Here is a 19,618-nt window from a genome sequence, read left to right as displayed (position 1 = left end):
CTTTGTGTGAAGGAAGCAACAGCGAGAACTTTAGGCTTTATCCCAAAGGTGTTGGGGAGCTACTGAAGGGTTTTCAGCAAAGAAGTGATCTGTCAGATTGTTGTGTTAAAAAGAGCACTCAAGCTGCAGAGTGGTAGATAAAATGACCCAGGAACAATGCATAGAAGGAGAAAAGGGCCTAGAACAAAACACCATCACCAACAATAACAACAAAATTACTTGACAAGCAGAAAAGGAATTCACAAAAGAAACAAAGGAGGGACCACAGGGGCTGAAGGAAAACCAGGAGAGTGTGGCAACCCTAAACCAAAGGAAGAACATTCCAAGAAGCAGGCACAATTAGAGTCCATTGCTGCCGAGAGAAATGGTAAGATAGTAATTGGAAGTTGACACTGGTATTTAGCAATAGGATTATTGACGACCTGGTTGAAAGCAACTTTAGAGGACTAGAAGCTATATTGCATTGGATTAAATCAATTGCATCAAAGCCTATCTATCCCCTTCGCTTGCCGTCTGCCTCTACACTGATATCTTCCAAATGCATATCTTAGTCCAGACCTCCTCTTTTTTTTTTTTTTTTGGCCACGCCAGCAACATGCGGGATCTTAGTTCCCCAACCAGGGATCAAACCCGTGCCTGCTGCAGTGGAAGCTCAGATCCTTAACCACTGGACCGCGAGGGAATTCCCTAGACCTCCTCTTCGAGCTCCACACCCAGATATAATGGATGACTCAATGTCTCCAAGACCAACACTCTCTCCACCCAAACCTCATCTCGGCAAACGGTACCTCCCTTCCTCCAGTGGCACAGTCCATCCATGAAAAACCCTTTTTCCTCACGACCACCCCTATATCTAACCCATCACCACAGCTTGTCAATCCTTTCTACCTATGTGTTTCTCCATCTCCACTGCCAGCATCCAAGTTCAAGCTACCATCTTCTCTCTCACCTGAACCACGGTGGTAGCCTTCTAACTGGTTTCTCACATCAAATTACATACCCCTCTAACCTGTTCCCCACACAGCAGCTGGAGTAATCTTTTAAAACTACAAAGTTGATCACTTCGCTTCCTTCTTTCAAATCATTCAATAGTTGCCAGGACTCTAAAGGTAGAAACCTAAATTCTTTAAATGGCCTAGTAAGCCCTGCATGACCTAGCCCTTGCCTATCTTCCTAGCCAGCATTCACCACACAATTCCTCTGTCTTCCCTCTCACTGTCCCTCTCTCTGTTTCTCACACCATGCCTCCTGCAGTATCACACACTCTGTGTCCCTGTAGCCAAGAACATGGTTCAAATGTCAGACTGTCTGAGGTAAAATCCTAGTTCTACCCCTTCCAGGTTCAATGACCTTGGGCATGTCACTTAATGTCTCAATGCCTCCGTTTCCTCTTCTGTAGACTGGGGTTAAAACTTACCTCTTAGAGTTGTTACAAGAAGGAAATGAAATGTTCTGTGTAAAGTATAGAAACAGGGAATTCCCCAGCAGTCCAGTGGTTAGGACTCGGTGCTTTCCCTGCTGGGGCCTGGGTCCCATCCCTGGTCAAGGAACAAAAATCCCGCAAGCAAGCCGTGAGGCACCGCCAAATAAATAAATAAATACATAAATAAAGTATAAAAATATAGTCCCCAATTAATGTTAGCAACTGCTAATATTATTCCCCGTTCCCTGCCTGGTTAATGCTTCTCATATTTCAGATCTCAGCTCAAATTATCTGCGGGACGCCTCCCTCGTGCTCCCACCTGCCCACCACACCGCAAACTCCCTAACCAGGTTATGACTGTTAAATTCTCACATAGCATCCTGAACTTTTCATTCATTCTACAGTACTTTGTGATTATATACCCGAGGGATTATTTTATTAATATCCATCAGCGCTACCAGCCTGTAAGCTCCAAGAGGACAGAGACAGTGTCCATTTTACTCATTATTAGATCCTCAGATCCCAGCACAGTGTCTGGCATATAAAGCAGGTAGGTTTTGGATGAATGTTTGATTGAAAAGGAGGCAAAGAAGCGGAGCCAATGAGTTCAAATGACTCTAGAAGACTATCATCATAAAGATTAAGGGCAAGACATGGAGAAGGATCTGGTTTTCTCACTACATTTTTAAGCTGGCAGATACTTGAGCATGTTTAAATGCTGATGGGAAGGAGCCAGAGGAGAGGGAACTCACCAAAAGGGATGAGAGCCATGGGGCTGTGCGAGGGGATGGGACTTAGGGCAGGAGCAGGAAGAATCAGTCTCAGACAGAAGGAGGGACACCTCTTCCATGGTATAGGAACGAAAGCTGAGAATTCAGCTGTGCCTGTAGGTTTGGTGGCAGGAAGTCCTACCAAGACCTTTCCATGAATCTTGGTAATGTAAGCAGCAAACCTGGATTTATCCGAGAATCTCAGCATATTTGGTGGACATCACTCCATTCACTTTTGCCACTCATGTAAAAAGAAAGCAGATATTTTCTTCATCATTGACTGTACTAACGCACTACAGAGCAAAATAACAAGTTTCCAAAGCAACTCAGTTACAGAGCTGAGACAAGCGATCTCAGTGTTCTCTTTATTGAACATGCTTCCTCCCCAAATTGGGAAACAGTATGGTAAAATGATAATATGGTAAAATAATAGCTGGCACTAGTTGAGTGCTTACCACGTATGGGGCACTGTTCTGGTAATTTATCTGCAATAACTCATTTGATCCCCACATTACGATGTGGAAGCTGAATTCCAGGGAGGTTAAGTAACTTGCCCAAGGTTAACAGGTGGAGGTGGCAAAACTAGGTTTTAAACCCAGGACACCAGGACTTCCCTGGTGGTCCAGTGGTAAAGAATCCGCCTTCCAAAGCAGGGAACACGGGTTTGATCCCTGGTCGGGGAAGTAAGATCCCACATGCTACGGGGCCACTAATGCCGGGCGCCACGACTACTGAGCCTGGTCGCCTCAACAAGAAAGCCCATGTGCAGCAAACCACAGAGCTCGCGTGCCAGAACTAGAGAGAGAACCCGCACGCTACAACTAGAGAGAAGCCTGCACGCCACAACAAAAGATCCCTCGTGCCTCAGTGAAGATCCTGAGTGACACAACTAAGACCCAATGCAGCCATAAAAAAAAAAATAAAATAAAATAAAATAAACCCAGGAGTCTGACTCCAAAATTGATACTTTAAAAATTTTTTTTATTTTATTGAAGTATAGTTGATTTTCAATGTTGTGTTTATTTCTGCTGTACAGCAAAGTGATTGTTGTACATATATATTCCTTCTCATATTCCTTTTCATTATGGTTTATTACAGGATACTGAATACAGTTCCTTATGCTCTACAGTAGTACCTTGTTGTTTATCCATTCTATATATAATGTTTTGCATCTGCTAATCCTAAACTCCCAATCCATGCCTCCCCAAAATTGATGCTTTTAACCACTCTTCTATACTCCCTCTCTAGCAGAGGGGAAAGAACATATGAGGAATCAGAAGACCTGGTGTCTCTATTACGAACTAACTCTATGTGCTTGAGCATTCGCTTAGGTGTCTGAGCATCAGTTTGCTCATCAATAAAATGAGAATGAGAACATTTACTTTATGAGGCTTTTAAAAGGGTTATGCGATGTTGAAAAGGGGAAATCACTATATACAAGATATTATTGTCATGTTTATCATAAGATCTAATATCCTTGTCTTCTAGTTGGGTCACAATCTAATAGGCTATCATGGAGACCCTCGGTTCCCATAACCAGTACAGCAGCAGCAGGTTGGCTGATTCTCATCCCATCAGCTTTAACATCCCTGACCAAGTCTCCTTGATGACCAAAAGCACACCTTGGTGCTCCCTTCCTCCTGAATGCACTCACTACTACCTTTGGGAACAGCTGCAGCTTATGCCCTCACTTCTTTGATTTTGTTGCCTGAGGAGTGACTGTTAAAAAATAAGTAGACTGAATTACAGCTAACAGTGAAGTGCACTCCGGAAGGCCAAGTTCCAGTTTGGTGGTAGAATCCTGGTTCCAGTTTAATGGTGGAATCTGACTATCAGAGCTGGGAGAGAACTTCAAGTTCTTCTTTTAGTGCAACTAACACAACAACCCCTCTCCCAACCCATTTTATAGACTAGGAAAACTGAGGCCAGGTAGGTGAGATGACACAACTAGTTTGGATTGGTAGCAGGCTTTTTTTTTTTTTTTTTTTTACGTTGAAAATGTTTTCAAGTGGGTTTAACACAAACGATTTCACCTTACCAAAATCATATCTGGAAAGTACTTCAAATACTTACATATTTGTTTCATTATGTATACCTTTTCAGAAAGGAGCCAAATCCTAAAATGTCATTACTCATAAATAAACAAAACCTTAAACCAATAATTCAGGCAAAGCCCATTCTTCACATTGCCCTTACTTGGCGATTTCAAGCATTTCTCAGGTAGAAACAGGCCCACATCTTCAGGGGCAGTAAAATCTAATGGTTCAATTCAGACTGCTCTGTACAAAGCTCAGTCTATTATTACTAGTTCATCTCTTAGCTTAGTCTCCTAGTCTGAAAGAACTGTACCTATCTCTTAGAGCTGGAGTTGGGGAGGGGGGGTCACATGAAATAACACACTTTTAGCACCTACCTGGCACTCTATAACTTTATGATTTGGGCATAATTCTTTCCTCTCTTAAGGAGATAGCAATTCACTATTCGATGACCTTAGACCACTAGACATTAGACCACTCCGATGCTACTAAACCAAGGAGAAACCCAGCTGTGACAGGCTGAGATATGTCCGTCCCCACCCCCATTCCCTTTTAAGACAGTGAGTAGGCCGGAATTCTGGTTGATAAATGAGAGGAGCTGGGAAGGAGCTGAGAGAAGCTGCAGTGATGACTGTTCTGAGAATCTGATCTGCGAGGAGACGAATCTCCACATGTACCGTGGAGATGCTTTGGGAAAGACAGCCGGCCTACCTGACCGAAGGAGGACCAGAGAGAGAAGGGCTGGATGAAAGAAATGCTTAAAGGGAGATGGATTGACTGGAGGTGCCCAAAGAGGAAAAATTGAAACGGGAAACAGAGGCTGAATATTGGGAAATCTTCTGGACGGTGAGTGCCATTAAAGGAGGCATTGCGTGTCCCGGGGATACAGATTTGGGGCGAAAAGCGTAGCAGGGACAAAGGTGGGCTACTCAAACTGCGGAGACAGAGCCCCCAAGCTGTGGGGGGTACCCGGATGGCCCGAGGGTGACCAGGGCCGGCGAGGACCGGAAGGCGGGGCTCTGGGGGCACTCACAGGGTAGGCGGGGGGTGGGTTGGGGGGGAGGTCGGGAACCGGCAGAGGAGCCGACGCCGTGTTAGCCCCGGGGAAGGTCAGCGACCCCGGGCCGGGGAGCTGAGCGGAGACCCGAGAGGGGCCGCGGTTGCCATGGCGCCGGGCGGGGAGGGGGTGACTCGGGCCCCGCCCCGAGTCCCGCGGGGCTGCCGGCTCCAGATGGTCCCGAGCCTCCCGCGGGAGCCGGCGGCCTGCGGCAGGGGGAGGCTATTGTCCTCCTTCCGCGGCGCCGCAGTCCCGCCGCTCGCGCCCGCGCCCCGCCACCGCCGGCCCCGCGCGCTCCCCGCGCCGCTCGCGCCCCGTGACAGCGCCCGCCTGCAGCCTGCCGTGCGCCCCGCCGCCGCCCGCAACCGCCCCTCGCGGCTGGGCTGCGGGCGCGGCAACGACCGGTGCGCCCCCGCCCGCCGCGCTCCCGGCTGTCCGGCCGGCGCTCCGCACCGAGGTAGGTGCCGGTGCCCGTGCCCGCTTTGTCCCGGCCGGCGGGGCTGTGCGCTTTGTGCGGCCGCGTGCGGTCGGCGGGGTCGGGGTCGGGGTCGGGGTCGGGGTCGGGGCCGGGGCCGGCCAGGGGAGCAAGGGTGGGAAGATGCGGCTCCTGGCGCTCGCTCCCGCTGGGTCCCGGGGACAGGATGGAGAGTCAAGTGCCAGCCACCCAGGTACCCGTGTGCGAGCAGCGGGGATCGAGGCTTGCGGGACGCGGGCCTTTCCGGAGACCAGAGAAGAGTCTGGAAGAGTTGGGGCTGACAAACGCGTTAAGGGATCGGGTCGCTGGGCTCTGAGCGTGTCTGACAGCGCCAGCTGTTCGCATCGCGGAGGCGGGCCGGCCGGCGCGGGTCCAAGTGCTGCGGACACGCTCGGCTGTCTCTGCCCCGCTGCTGTGAGCGCTCGACTCCCTCTCGGGAGCTGGCTGGGGGCTCCCTCTGGAGCCGGTGGGCTTCTCCTCGCCTCTTTGGTAGCTAGCTAGCTGCATGCTCTCCTTTTATGCTCCCTCACAGTGTGTGTGACATGCTCCCTCACAGTGTGTGTGAGAGAGGGACACGGTTGGCTGTGGTGACCGGAACACCGGCAGAGGAAAAAGGGAGAATGAAGCCCCTGCGGGTGGCGGGGAAGAGGCAGCGTAAGGTGTCCCTGTGGCCGAGATATGCAGAGGGCTTGGAGTCCGTGGGCACAGAACTAGCGGGCAAGGCCTCCTCCTGAGCGGTTCCAACTCCAGCACCACAATCGGCATTTGCCACCCACTGTGGCTCAGAACGACTTTACCCCTTTAACCTCGTGGCATTGCATACTTGTCTGATCTGCAGGCTTGCCCCTGTCCTAACCTGCTACATGCTGTCTCCGTGGGTTGTTTCTCAGCTGCCCTCCTCCCCTCCGAGAGCAGCCACAATTCCGGCGCTGGAGAGCTGGTCGGTTCAGGCACCGGCACGGTGTCTACAAACCAGTTTCCCTTGAAGGTGAAGGGGGCAGAGTGAATTCCAAATGTGTGACTTAGCTTGAGGTGCTGGGCAACCTCTTGGCATATTCAGAAGAGCAAGGGATTAGGGAGAAAAAAGCTAATAGGGATCTTAGATTTGTCCCTTAGGGAAACTGATGTAACCCATCGGTTACAGACTTGGGGGAGGGGCGTAGCAAGGGAGTGGAAATTAATCTGAATAATTCTGCCCTGAGTGGAGGATTCTAAAGGAGACGATCAAACAAAAATATAGTCCAACTCTTCAGCCCAGTTCCTAAATTCCTTGGAGGAGAGTTCCTGGCGCTTTATCAGGAACACAGCCTTGAGGGAAATGGTTGGGGTTTTGTCTCTCTGTTCTCTGGTTGCCCTGCGTGCATTTCCTTCTGCTGTCCTAGGAGCCCCGAGTTTGTTTGTGATTTCTTTTTCCTTTTACCTCTCCGCTGGTCCACTCATACTTTGAGTCAAATAAGATTTTTACTTTGCCAAAGTCCCCATTCCTTCTCATCTGTTATTCATCCCGCTGTCATTTGTTCAACTCCACCGCCCAGCAGCATCTCCAGCCACATCGTCGTCCTTCCGCACATCTGCAATTTGCCTGTGTCCAGCCATCAGCTCTATTTGTCTCATTAGATCTAGAGCCCACTCCATCTTCATTTTCCTCTCTCCTTGCCTGAGGCTTCTGGTTCTTTGTGGATCTTGGGGTTTCTGAGGGGAAGTTGTATTTGAGTTTAGCATGGGAGAGAGCCTAAACAGACCCAGGGGCTAACCTCAGGTCACACTCATCCCTGAAACTTTGTGTCTTCTCTGTCCTCATAGCTTCTCTAACTAATTTAACTGCTTCTCATCTTTGGAACACAGTGGCCCTCAAGATGTGGTCTCCAGACCAGTAGCTTCAGTATCATCTGGGAACAGTTTAGAAATGCAAATTCCCAGGCCCCACCCCAGATCTCCTGAATCAGAAGCTCTGGGGAGCAGGGCCCAGTGGTCTGTGTTTTAATAGCCCTCCAGGTAATTACGATTCATGCAAGGTTGAGAATCCCTGATCCTGAACTATAGAGCTCAACACTGACGGTACTCCAGATGAGAAGCAGAGGGTCTTCTCTGATGCCATTTTCATTCTTTCCTTGTGTTTTTTTCTCTAAATCTAAAAAAGACATGAATTTGATGGAAAAAAAATATGGCCCATTCATTCAATGTCTCTTTTTTAAATGTTCTTTTTTAAAAAATTTTATTGGAGTATAGTTGATTTACAATGTGTTAGTTTCTGCTGTACAGCAAAGTGAATCAGTTGTACATATACATATCTCCACTCTTTTTTAGGTTCCTTTCCCGTATAGGTCATTACAGAGTAGTGAGTACAGTTCCCTGTGCTATACAATAGGTCTTTATTAGTTCATTCAATATCTCTTTATTGAATATCTATTGGGAAAACACCAACATGAGTAAGATGCAGCCCTTGTCCTCAATGGGTTAAAAGTGGAGCAGGCAGAGAGACACATAAACAACTCACTGTAATACAATGTGATAAGTGTAATAATAGCTGCACGCTGAAGTGCTGTGGGAGCACAGAGGAGGGAATGATCAACTGGCTCTGAGGGAGGGAAAGAATTAATCAGGAGGAGGATGTGTCGAGAGAAGGAATTAGGGTACAAGACAGACTCTAGCCCGGGGGGATAGGATTTCTAGCTTTACAGCCCAGCGAAAGGGAGGAAAGGGGAAGGGGGGCAGCTGCCCTTGAGGACCAGCTCTAGGCTGAGTAGAGTCCGCATCCAGCAGCGCTTGGGCATATAATCTAGCAGGACCCCAAGCGTGCAGCTGGCGGGAGTTGGCTTTATTATAGCATGAACAATGTAAGCTACTTGGGCCTGGCCTCCAGGTCAGTGGCTAAGAATAAGGCATTGGTGAAACTGTAATCTGGATTAGCTGCCGTACCGTTCTATTGCCAGAGTCCAGGAATCCATGGGGAAGAATCAGGTTGATGATTCCCCAGCATAGAGTTGATTTAGGCGGTCATGGGGCTGGGACACAGGCTGACTAAGGAAATGAGCATGGAGACCCAAATCATAAGCGAGGAATGATAAATCAGAGAAGAGAAACCAGGATGGGATCTATGTAGAGAAACTCAACCAGAAAACTACAGGACTCTGGACATGGCAGCAGGGAACACAGAACACAGCATATTGTCCAAAAGGCCAGGGGTCTGCAGAGCCCAAATGCTTGAAAACCAAAACTCAGAGGCCCTCAGAACCACTGTGCTGAAGGACACCAGAAAGCATCCCTCACTATGGGAATAAACTCCTTGGAGTCCCAACATGGTGGCCCCATGGGGTCCTGTGACCTAAGGCAAGGGTCCCCAACCCCCGGGCCGTGGACAGGTATGGGTCTGCGGCCTGTTAGGAACCCGACCACACAGTAGGAGTGAGCAGTGGGTGAGTGAGTGAAGCTTCATCTGCCACTCCCCATCGCTCGCATTACTGCCTGAACCATCCTCCCCGACCACCACTGTCCATGGAAAAATTATCTTCCACGAAACCAGTCCCTGGGGCCAAAAAATTTGGGGACCACTGATCTAAGGACACCAGAGCCATCTTGGTTCCTTATCTATATGATGGGAGGCATCTTGGAAACTCAGGATGAAAAGTATGTACCTCTCAGATTGGATTTAGCCAGGGGACCATTTTATTTGGGAGAAGGGGAGGTTTCAGCTTCATATTTTCTCCCCCAGGTTATAGGAGAGGCTGTAACACCCAGACCTCCCTGAGAGGTCTGGATCCCATGCCTTGGTCCCAATAGGATCTGTCAGGAGGACAAAGTTGGGTCACCAAAAAGAAGACAAAGAGGTATATGTTTAGGTTTTGTACAGCTTCCAGAGGTCCTGGGGACACACAGCAGTTTGGAGGTGGGGTCTGACAGTCTGCTTCTTTAGGTTTCTGCTCTTTGTGGAGTACAAAGATATAAAACAAGGTTTGAAAACCTCAGAGGCCTTCAGGGGCCAAGCAGGTAACAAAAATGTGTGACAAGGCTGGGAAGGAGCCAACAGGGAATGGTGGGGCCTGTAGAGAAGTGGAAAGCGCAAGCCCACCTAAAAGAATCCCAAATTAGTTCTTTTATAACAGCTCATTGGCCATACCCCTGGGGGCTGGCTTTAGGAGGTTTGTGACTCCTGATAAAAGGAAAAAGGGTCACAGAATAGAAGGCGGGACATTGTATGTAGGGTTTTTTGTGGAGAGCTCTGTGCAGGGAGAGCGGGAATGCTAGAAATGTGCATCCCAGAGCTGAGTGTGAGCATGGCTGCTGTGGAAGAAGCCCTAATCTGAGGGGCCCAGAGAAATGGAATTCGAATTGGTCCCAGGGCTTAGGCTGCTTCCCTGTCCGGTGGCTGAGAGTACTCGGGGACTCTAGTTCAGGTCACACCTTGCCTACAGCACTCTTTGCTCAGGTTGACTTGACTCTGCCCTCGAATTTATTTTTATATAAATATTTACAGAGCAAATTCAAAGAATCTGCTGGGGATTAGGGGAAATGATGGATTTTAAATGAGAAAGGAGTCCTCAGCCTAGTAAAAATGAAGCTCTCTTTCCTATTACAAGGAATGAAAAGCCCAAATCTAGGAACCTGAGACCTTAACTCCCAGGGAAATGTTTGTGTGTGTTTTCTTTTTGGGAGAAAAGGGAGGGGTAGACAGTCCTGGCCTTCACGTGGGGCGGGTTCTGCTTGATGAAACCACTTAATGACAGAAGCCAAGTTCTGCCCTGTACACCCATGGGAACACATCTCACATCTCGCTAACCACCCACAACTCACCACCCATTCTTTCTTCCTTCCCCCACACCACACAAGAGGTACCATACCTTTTTTCTAGAGCCAGAGACTGCCAAGGTCATAGCCCCAACCCTAGGAAGTGGTGCTAAGGATGAAAATGTCTTTGTATTTAAGAGGCACTAGGAAAATGAGAAATGAAGAATTTGGGGTTCAGTTACAGAGTCAGCCCCCTCCATTCTCTTGAATGGCTGCTGAATTACTCGAGAACTTTGGATAGTAGAGGTTTAAAAAAAAAAAAAAAATCCCTAAAAGCTAATCTGAAACTCATTTGTTAGTTTGGAGAAGGACAGGGTTTGTTTGTGTAAAATAGAGTCGTGAGTTGTGCTGGCGAGCACACATGGTCCCAGTTTCCCCAGCCTGGGCCCTAGAAGGGAGCTCTGAAGGGCTCCAGGAAGTTCAAGAACATGTAAATGTTATGATTAAGCGCTTGTCCTCCAGAGTCAAAAAGAATCTCGCTTCAAAACCCAGCTCTGCGCCTTCCAGCTGCCTCCCAGCGACCCTGAACCGTGATTTAACTTTCATGGAGCAACTTCGTCATCTATGAAATGGGGATGATAATGGACCCTTGCCCCACAGAGGGTTGCGGTGAGGTGATGCATGTAGATGGCGAGGACACATATCACAGCTGACGTTCATTGAGCACCTATTAAGTATTCTCTGTCACAAGTAAAAGGAAAACAAGGGGAGATAACCATACTGCGTCCTCCTTTGAACTCCTGGGCTCTTTATCCATGCTTACTAGCAGTGCATCAGTCTTCCTGGTGTATCATAGATGCATCTTGGCCTGAGAGCAGGATGTGGGTCTTTTCACCTCAAATCGCTTATAGCAGCAGTCCCCAACCTTCTGGTTTCATGGGGGTGGGGGGGATGGTGGTAATGCCAGCGATGAGGAGTGATGGGGAGCTGCAGGTGATGCTTCGCTCCCTCACCCGCCACTCACCTCCTGCTCTGCAGCCTGGTTCCTATCAGGCCATGGACCCATACTGGTCCACGGCCCGGGGGTGTGGGGATCCCTGGTTTACAGGGTATAGGAGGCCATCTTGGGGGTGGGGGTGGGGGCAGGGGCACTCAGAACAGTTTGTGGAACCAGGAATGAAAGAACTCCAGTTTATACTCACTATTGCCCAAGGGGTCCCAGGCCTGCTTCCTGCATTGCCCTGGTGTCCATATTGCTGTCCTGAGCCACGCTGAGGGCCATCGCCACCTTCGGCCCCCTGCCCACTGTCCCTCTCTGGCCTGAGGTTCTGGAGACCTTCATCTCCACTATGTCGCTCTGAGACACTGCTGCCTTCCAGCCTCACTCCACGTGTGTCTGTTGTGTTCCTGTCTGTCTCTGCTTCTCCACCATGGCTTCCTCTCTCCCACTGGGGGATGATTTCCATTGGTGAAAACAACGACCACAACCTTTGGCCGTCAGGAGAACAGAGCAGATCTAGGGCAGGAAGAGAGGAGGACATGGTGAGTGTTGGACTCACTGGCTTTGAGAGGCGCCTCACCAGCCACATTCCCCCTTGCAGGAGCAGGAGGCCATCCACCACCATGAGCAGCACCCTGTCACCCACAGACTTTGACAGCTTGGAGATCCAGGGCCAGTACAGTGACATCAACAACCGCTGGGACCTGCCCGACTCGGACTGGGACAATGACAGCAGTTCGGCCCGCCTCTTTGAGAGGTCTCGAATTAAGGCCCTGGCAGGTGAGGTCAGGGGAGGGCCGGGGGAGATGCTGAGAATGGATGTGGGATGGGAAGCTTGTCATGAAGAGTCCTTCAACTTCATGGGAAGACCGACTCTTTCTAAGCTGCTGCACTAGAGCGGGAAATCCAGATCACCCTACCAAGCCCCTGGCCCCCAACTCCAGCCTCAAGGACAAACCGCGCACCATCAATAACATGCCCAGCTTCCTTCCCCACAAGCAGGGAGAAGCCGTGCTGACCCTGGGACTCAGCTGTGTTCCCCTCTGCGCTCAGCTGACTTCCCGGCCTCTGTCCCTGAGTCATGTTCCTTGATTCTTTTGCGCTTAGTCTTGCTATTCTGTTTCCACCCACCTCTCCCTTACCTTTCATCCTCTTGTCTCTTCCTTGATTTCCACCGTCATCTCTCACACCTGTTCCCCTTCCTAGTCCAGTAGCCTCTCCTCTCCCTCCCCACCTGTTCCTTCCACCTGCCGCCTGTTCCTCCCTCTATTTCATCTACTGGTTCCCTGAAGCAGGTTCCCTCTGCCTGCCTCTGGTTTCCGCAGCCGCCCATTCTCCCCGCCTGCCTCAGCCCCTGCCCTCCCCTATGGCCTCGGTTCTCTCCTTCAGCCCCTGCGAACACAAGCAAACCCGTTCGACGGGCCTCCCTGCGTTCTGGGGAGGAGTTGTCATGGCAACAAGAGTGCGGCTGCCACCTGACACCACCGGCTGCGGCTGTCGTGGGGCTGAGTCACCCACACACCCCAAGGCCACCCACCTTTTTGGTTTCCCTCCTCCATGCCACCCTTGTCTTTTCCACTGACCTGCTGGCCTCCCAGCCCAGTGCAGTGGGAGAGGTCACAGCTACTCCTTCCTGAGAGGTGGTGCTCCCAGCGTGGGGGGGGTGGCCTCCTATAAGAAGGGAGACACTGAGGGGGGTGGTTCCCAAACTTGGCCGCACTTTTTACAGGATCACCCACGGATGTTTTCACAAATACCGGTTCTCAAACCCCTTTCTGGACACACCAAATTAGAATCTTTGGACCTAAGGTCCAGGAATCGGAATTTTTAAGCTCTCCACGTAATTCTTTTCAGGCAGCCCAACACCATTCTGAGGATCCCCATGTGGTAGCCATTGCTTCTGGGGGTCCCTTATCAACTTCTGCTGGGCCTCCCTGTCCTTCCCGTTAGGTCTACACGCTGGCTTGTGAAATACTCATATTGCTGTTTCTATAGATGAGAGAAGGCAGAAGACACGGGTTATGGAGAATCTCACCTCTCTGGGGGAAAGCTTCCCTGGTACCCTGATTTTGGATAAGAGTAGCTTCTAGAATGGTCATGATGTCTGTGTGCACACGACACGTGATACCCAGGACTGTTGCAATGTTTGTGCATGCGACATATGCCACCTATGCTGTCAATAGGTGTTTATCTCCACTACTAAACGGGGCTCTCCTGAGGAGGTGTCGCTGTATGGGCCTTGCCTAGCCCTGCGCCTCGCACCAGTAGGTGCCAAATAAATACTGAATGAAGGAAGATGGGAGAAGGGCAAGAGTAGCTTGTAAGTGACAAGGGCTGAAGCCCATAGAAAGGTAAGAAGGAAATCGGGTAGATGTGCCCGGCAGTGGGTGTCCTGGGGGCCTGGGATGGCCTGGCCGAGGAGGGCCTGATGGGCCCCATGGCAGGGAAGGAGCTGATACTGGAGGTGAGGATGACAAACAAGTGAGGAAGATAACAACACCTATCTCACAAATGAAGGAATGTAAGCAAACACCTAGCACAGTGCCTGGCTAGTACTACTGAGCTGGCTTTGCCCCTTCAACGATTTCTCTTTCTCTGCTCCCTGAGCTGGGGATCAAAGCCCACATCCTGAAGGGGGACCTCCCAGAGTCACAGAGAGGGGGCATCCTCATCACACCTGAAGACCCTGGGAAAGCAGGACTTTGCTTCGGGGGCCTCTCGCTCGGGTCTTGTGTACTCGGGGGCAACTCGGGGCCAGACGGGCAGGTCTCTAAGGCCCCGGCAGTTCCCTCCTGCGGCCCGCGGGGCCTGGCCCTGCCCCAGCCGGAAAGCTCCGCCTCCCACCCCTCCCCCGTCACTGTCCGACCTGTTTGTCTGGAGCTGCCTCCGTCTCCTCTCGCCGCAGCCAGGTGTGTTCTGACGACGGGTCCCGCAGCTCGGGGCTCAGACATCCCGTGACTCCTTTTTCCCACTCCTCGAAACTTCCACCGTCCTCGAGGCACACCCCCTGCCACCCGGGGACCCCAGGCTCGCGGGATCCCAGGCTCGAGGGGGAGCCGACCCTCGGCGCCCCGCCACGGCGCGGGCAGAGCATGGACGCTGGGCCCCGGGAGAGTGAGAGGCAGCAGCATCATGAACGGGCACGGAGTGAGCAGGGCGCACGGGCACGGCCTGAATGGGGCCGGCGAGTTTTACTACGAGGCTGTGGAAGAGTCTCAGAACCCCGGGGGCCTCCCGCTCTCGCCGGCTGCCTTCATCAGCCCGGCTCAGTACGCCAGCATGCTGGAGGGACGCTTCAAGCAGCTTCAAGGTGGGCTCCGGGGGGCGAGCGGAGGGGAGCCGCGCGGAGAGGGGGCCCCGCGGAGCGAGGGGCCCGGGGGGCGTGGGAGAGGAGCCGGAGCCAGGAACCCGGAGTCGGGGGGGAGCGTCTTCTGTGACTCAGACGTTTGTGTTGGGAGACAAAGTGCCGGGGGAATAATTACAAGTGGCCGGAAAACACGGGGATGCTGACAGAATCGGGAAAGGCTTGGACCCGCTGGAGGGGCGGTGAGAGCGAGAGCGGGTGTGACGGCGGCGTCGGGGCCCAGCTGGGCGTGTGTCCTCGAAGGCGGGGAGCGAACGTGGTTCGCTGAGACTTTCCGGCCTTTGGGAGGAGACGCCCGCTGGGGTGGTCAGGGAAGGAGACAGGGAGAGTGAGCCAGTAGGCGAGGGACCTAGGGCGTGTTTGTGCTGCCCTGGGTTTCTGAGTGGGTGTCTTAAGTGTGTGTGGAAACCAGGGAGTGTGTCAAAGGGAGCTGGTGCAGACAGGCTCAGGTATATGTCTGAGCAGGCTGTGTTCACCCTGGCGGCCATACTCCAGTGTATCTCTGGGAGCCACTGTGTCTTGTGTGTCCGTGGACGCCTTGTAAAGTTACACTTTGTCCCTGGCGCTTGGCTTTGCACATTTTTCTCCTAGCTGCCCCCGTTTCCACATCTTCCCCTCTCCTGCTACCTGTGCGCCAAAATGGCCTCACCCCTGTGTGCCTGGCATCAGGGCAGACTCCATGGGTCCAGTAATGGCTGATGTTCCGGGCAGTCCCCGGCTCGGGCAGGGCCTGTGGACCCTGAGAGAAGGCCCACAGAGCATCAGGATATCTGAGCATTTGTTAGGACCCCAAGGTTGTCCCAGGTACGGGGTTGGAGGTAAGAAAGACAGAAATAGACATGGGTGTGTCGCTATGCTTTATGGGTGAGGTGCATAGGAATGTGAGATTAAGGGGTGAGTCTTTTCGGTTTCCGAGATGCTCGTGCTGAGACGGAAGGACAAGTGACTCTTCAGGCCCTGGCCATTTGGACTGGGTCCTTGCACTGGGCTCCTCTGGGGAGAACTGGTGGAAATCCTAGTGACCGGAGCAGCTTCCGATGGCCTGAGCCTCTTCCCTCACGTTGTCATTTATAATACTTTTAATTCTTATTTTTCTGTGAAATGTAACAGCATCCCCTCATCAGCAGGTCCGCCTGTGGACCAGGCAGCAGGCACCTCCTCACTTTTTTGGAGATTGGCGCTAAACTCTGCCTGGCTTCTCCCTGCCCCCACCCCGTGTTTCTTGGACTCACCGTTTCCCCTGTTTCCTACTTTCACGATGACGTTTTCCCTCTTGGCATTGGAATATTAGTGTCCTGGGACAGGATCCCTTTGCAACCAATTGAGTCAACCCAGAAGTAGAGGAGCCTGTCTTTTCTTTAAATTATCCCAGGAGAGCAAGCTGACTCAGGAGGCCTGCAGCCTCTATAATGTCACATCCTTCTAATGACCACTTGGAACAGCGGCTGCTGTAATTTAAGTTCACACCCTCTCCTTTGTCCACCACCAAAAGGGAACAGCCATACCTCCTGCTGGACCGACCTGAGCAACTCTTACTCTTTCCTTCGGGTTAGATCATGCCTATAAACAGTAACTCATCGAGGAGCCACTTCGTGCCTCATCTTACACACATTGTCTCAGTCAACACAATGACTTGCTGAAAGAGAAAGTAATGTGCCCATTTTACAGATGAGGAAAGTGAGGCCCTGATGGGTGAAGCAACAGCATTTCACCACTGTTACATGACAGAGTCCTGATCCCAGACCTCCCCTGCATGTCCCCTGCTTCTAATTTCTTTCATCCTTTCTTCACAAAGCCTGTTTTCCATCTCTTATTTTTGTTCTTCACCTTGCTTATGAACTCATTCCAATTTCTGTATTTCCCGGCTTTTTAAGCTATGGGTTTTCCTCCCGGCCGTCTTCCTGCCCTTCCTCCTCCCCAGACCTCACTTCCCCAACCCCACCAACTGGTGTTTAGAAGCAGGTGCACGGTACTTGAAGGGCAGAAATGACCCCATGTTGCTGCCACAGATGAGCGAGAAGCTGTGCAGAAGAAAACCTTCACCAAGTGGGTCAACTCTCACCTGGCCCGGGTGACATGCCGGGTGGGAGACCTGTACAGCGACCTCCGGGATGGACGTAACCTCCTGAGGCTCCTCGAGGTGCTCTCGGGAGAGACACTGGTGAGCTGTGGTCACCAGGGAGGAGGAGGCCTGAGAGACAGTGGTCAAGGGGACAAGCTATGGGAGTGGCCCCGAACAAGAAGAGTGACACCGCAGAGCAGAAAGCAGTGGCCACCCTCTGCTCAAAGGATGGTTTCATTTTGAGAGGCTTTGCTGCGTGAATTAAACCAGGAGCATTGCTTCATGGAGACAGGAACAGTGGCCCCATTGAAAACATTCTTTTCCCACCCACTCTGGGTGTCCTTAATTCCCTTGGGAATCTTAATCTGCCTCAAGCCTCATCTGCAACTCAGCTTTAGCTCCCTGGGGCGGTCCCTGTGTTCCTGAGGGAGGTCATGGGGAAGGTGTAGGAAGCAGGGCCCCGGGAAAGCTAGGAGGGAAGGAAGAGGAGGCCCATGGTCCCATGGCTTTGTGTCCCTGGTCCCTCGACAGCCAAAGCCCACAAAGGGCCGCATGCGGATCCACTGCCTGGAGAACGTGGACAAGGCGCTGCAGTTCCTGAAGGAGCAAAAAGTGCACCTGGAAAATGTGGGCTCGCATGACATTGTGGACGGGAACCACCGCCTGACCCTCGGGCTGGTGTGGACCATCATCCTTCGATTCCAGGTACCCCGCACGGTGTTGCTCGGTGGGTGCCCTGCACACCGGTGCTGCAGCCCCCAAGGTCACTGCACACACGGAGGGCCTAGGACCTCCTACGCCAAATCAGGGGACGCTCCTCATTAAACAGGGTGGAGGCCAGCGTGGATGTTGTCAAACTTCTGTGGCAAATTCCCTGTGGCCTGGTCTGTGTACTGGTCACGGGCTATAGGACCACATGTCGCTGCACAAGGGACTGGAAATTTTACAGACTGGTCCTTCCCCACGGAGAGTTTTAGAGCTACATTTGGGGTCTGGTCACCAGCCCACTCCGCTGCCTCAAACTCTGCTCACCTCCCTCAAAAGAGAACAGCCACCCTACTCCTTCTTATGCTCTGAGCAAAGCCAGTCCAGTGTCCTTAACGCCATCACAGCTCTCCTGATTCCCCTGCCTCCTCTCCGGGTGTAACCTCCCCTGCTCCTTCCAGCCCTAAGCAGAGCTCTGTCAGCTTCACCTTTGAAACCCAGCTGTCAGGAAATGTTCACTCCACTACCTGCAGTTCCCCCACCTGCAGGAACCGCATTCTTCGCTTCAAGGCACTTCCACTCTTCTGAGTTCCCACCCCATCCTGCTGCCTCAGATCCCTTTGACCTGAAGTTTTGTGGTCACTGACCCAGGAGGAAAGGTCCCCAGGCTCTGTCCTTGGACCCCTAATCCAGGAATCTAAGGAGCAGTTTCCTGCCGTGTATCTCTGAGCATCTCTGATAATTCCAGGAGCCCCTGTTCAGGGAGTGAGGGCCTGCCTTCCTCCCTTCCTTCCTTCTGTCCTTCCTTCCTTCTTAGATCCAAGACATAAGTGTGGAAACAGAAGACAATAAGGAGAAGAAGTCAGCCAAGGATGCCCTGCTGCTGTGGTGCCAGATGAAGACCGCGGGGTGAGGCTGCCTAGGCAGCGTGGCCTTGGAGGGTTGGATGCACCGAGGCTGTGCAGAAGAGGAAGGATGGGGGCCAGGAACCGCAAGCTGGAGGTCCGTCCTCGAGGCACAGACCGGGATGGCCCTCCTCACTGTCTATCCTGGCCTCTGTTTACAGGTACCCCAATGTCAACGTGCACAACTTCACCACCAGCTGGAGAGATGGGCTGGCCTTCAACGCCATTGTACATAAACACCGGTGAGAAGACGGGGGTTCGAGAGCTTGTCTGAGTTACTGGATGGGTTGATGACCCATGGGCCCAGGCACACATAGACAAAGCAGTGAGATGAGATGAGCTACACGGCAGTTACGGGAAAGGAACGTTCGGAGAAGAGCCAGGATGTCGGGGTGCCTACTGCATGGAGGGCTTGCGATGGGAGCCCTGGGGCAGGGAGGGTTGGGGACTTAGGGAGAAAGATAGGGGTGGTTTACTTTTCCTCTTCAGAATCTCACTTGCCCTTGATACCTTCTATATTCCTTCCCCACCCAGGCCAGACCTGCTGGATTTTGAGTCCCTGAAGAAGTGTAATGCACATTACAATCTGCAGAACGCTTTCAATCTGGCTGAGAAGGAGCTGGGACTTACGAAGCTGCTGGATCCTGAAGGTGGGGCAGAGAGGCTGTGGGTTAGAGACAGAAGGTAGATGAGTGGGTGCCGGGGGCTGAGGGCGGCGAGAACGGGAAGGAACTGCAGATCGTTCAGATGGCTACGGGATTTCTTTGGGAAGTGACGGAAATGTTCCGGATTTAGATCGTGGTGACGGTTGCACAATCTTGTGAATGTACTAAAAACCGTGGAATAGTATACTTTAAAAGGGTGAATTTTATGGCGTGAAAAGTATATCTCAATATAGGAAGAAAGGCAGCCCCGTGGCAGAAAGAGCCCTGGGGTATGGTTCTATCCCAGCCCCTCTACGGAGCAGCTCTGTGACATAGAGCCAGTCGCTTGGCCTCTCTGTGGCTCGGTTTCCTCACCTCTAAAGTGAGAAGATTGGTCTCCGTGGTCTCTAAGGGCCCTTCTAATCCCAAAACTCTAGGGTTCTAAATTAAGC

The 19,618-nt window shown here is 51.9% G+C and overlaps 1 protein-coding gene across 2 annotated transcripts in view; it reads left to right on the top strand.

The window, feature by feature from the left end:
* The first annotated feature begins 4,867 nt into the window (after positions 1–4,867).
* Positions 4,868–19,618, top strand: part of SPTBN2 (spectrin beta, non-erythrocytic 2) — a 38,650-nt gene continuing 23,899 nt past the window's right edge. The window contains exons 1-7 of one of the 2 annotated variants that reach the window (XM_060019333.1): positions 4,868–5,075; positions 12,088–12,266; positions 16,860–17,011; positions 17,444–17,617; positions 18,435–18,526; positions 18,684–18,764; positions 19,057–19,172. In XM_060019333.1, coding sequence (XP_059875316.1) covers positions 12,110–12,266; positions 16,860–17,011; positions 17,444–17,617; positions 18,435–18,526; positions 18,684–18,764; positions 19,057–19,172 — 772 coding nt within the window. In that variant the 5' untranslated portion in view covers positions 4,868–5,075; positions 12,088–12,109. Of the gene's footprint in view, positions 5,076–12,087; positions 12,267–14,489; positions 14,797–16,859; positions 17,012–17,443; positions 17,618–18,434; positions 18,527–18,683; positions 18,765–19,056; positions 19,173–19,618 lie in introns of those variants that run through there. The other variant, XM_060019334.1, reaches the window with a different exon arrangement.

This window comes from Delphinus delphis, chromosome 8 (genome assembly GCF_949987515.2).
Source record: "Delphinus delphis chromosome 8, mDelDel1.2, whole genome shotgun sequence".
NCBI classification, from domain to species: Eukaryota; Metazoa; Chordata; class Mammalia; order Artiodactyla; family Delphinidae; genus Delphinus; species Delphinus delphis.
This window is presented reverse-complemented; position numbering and strand designations above follow the sequence as displayed.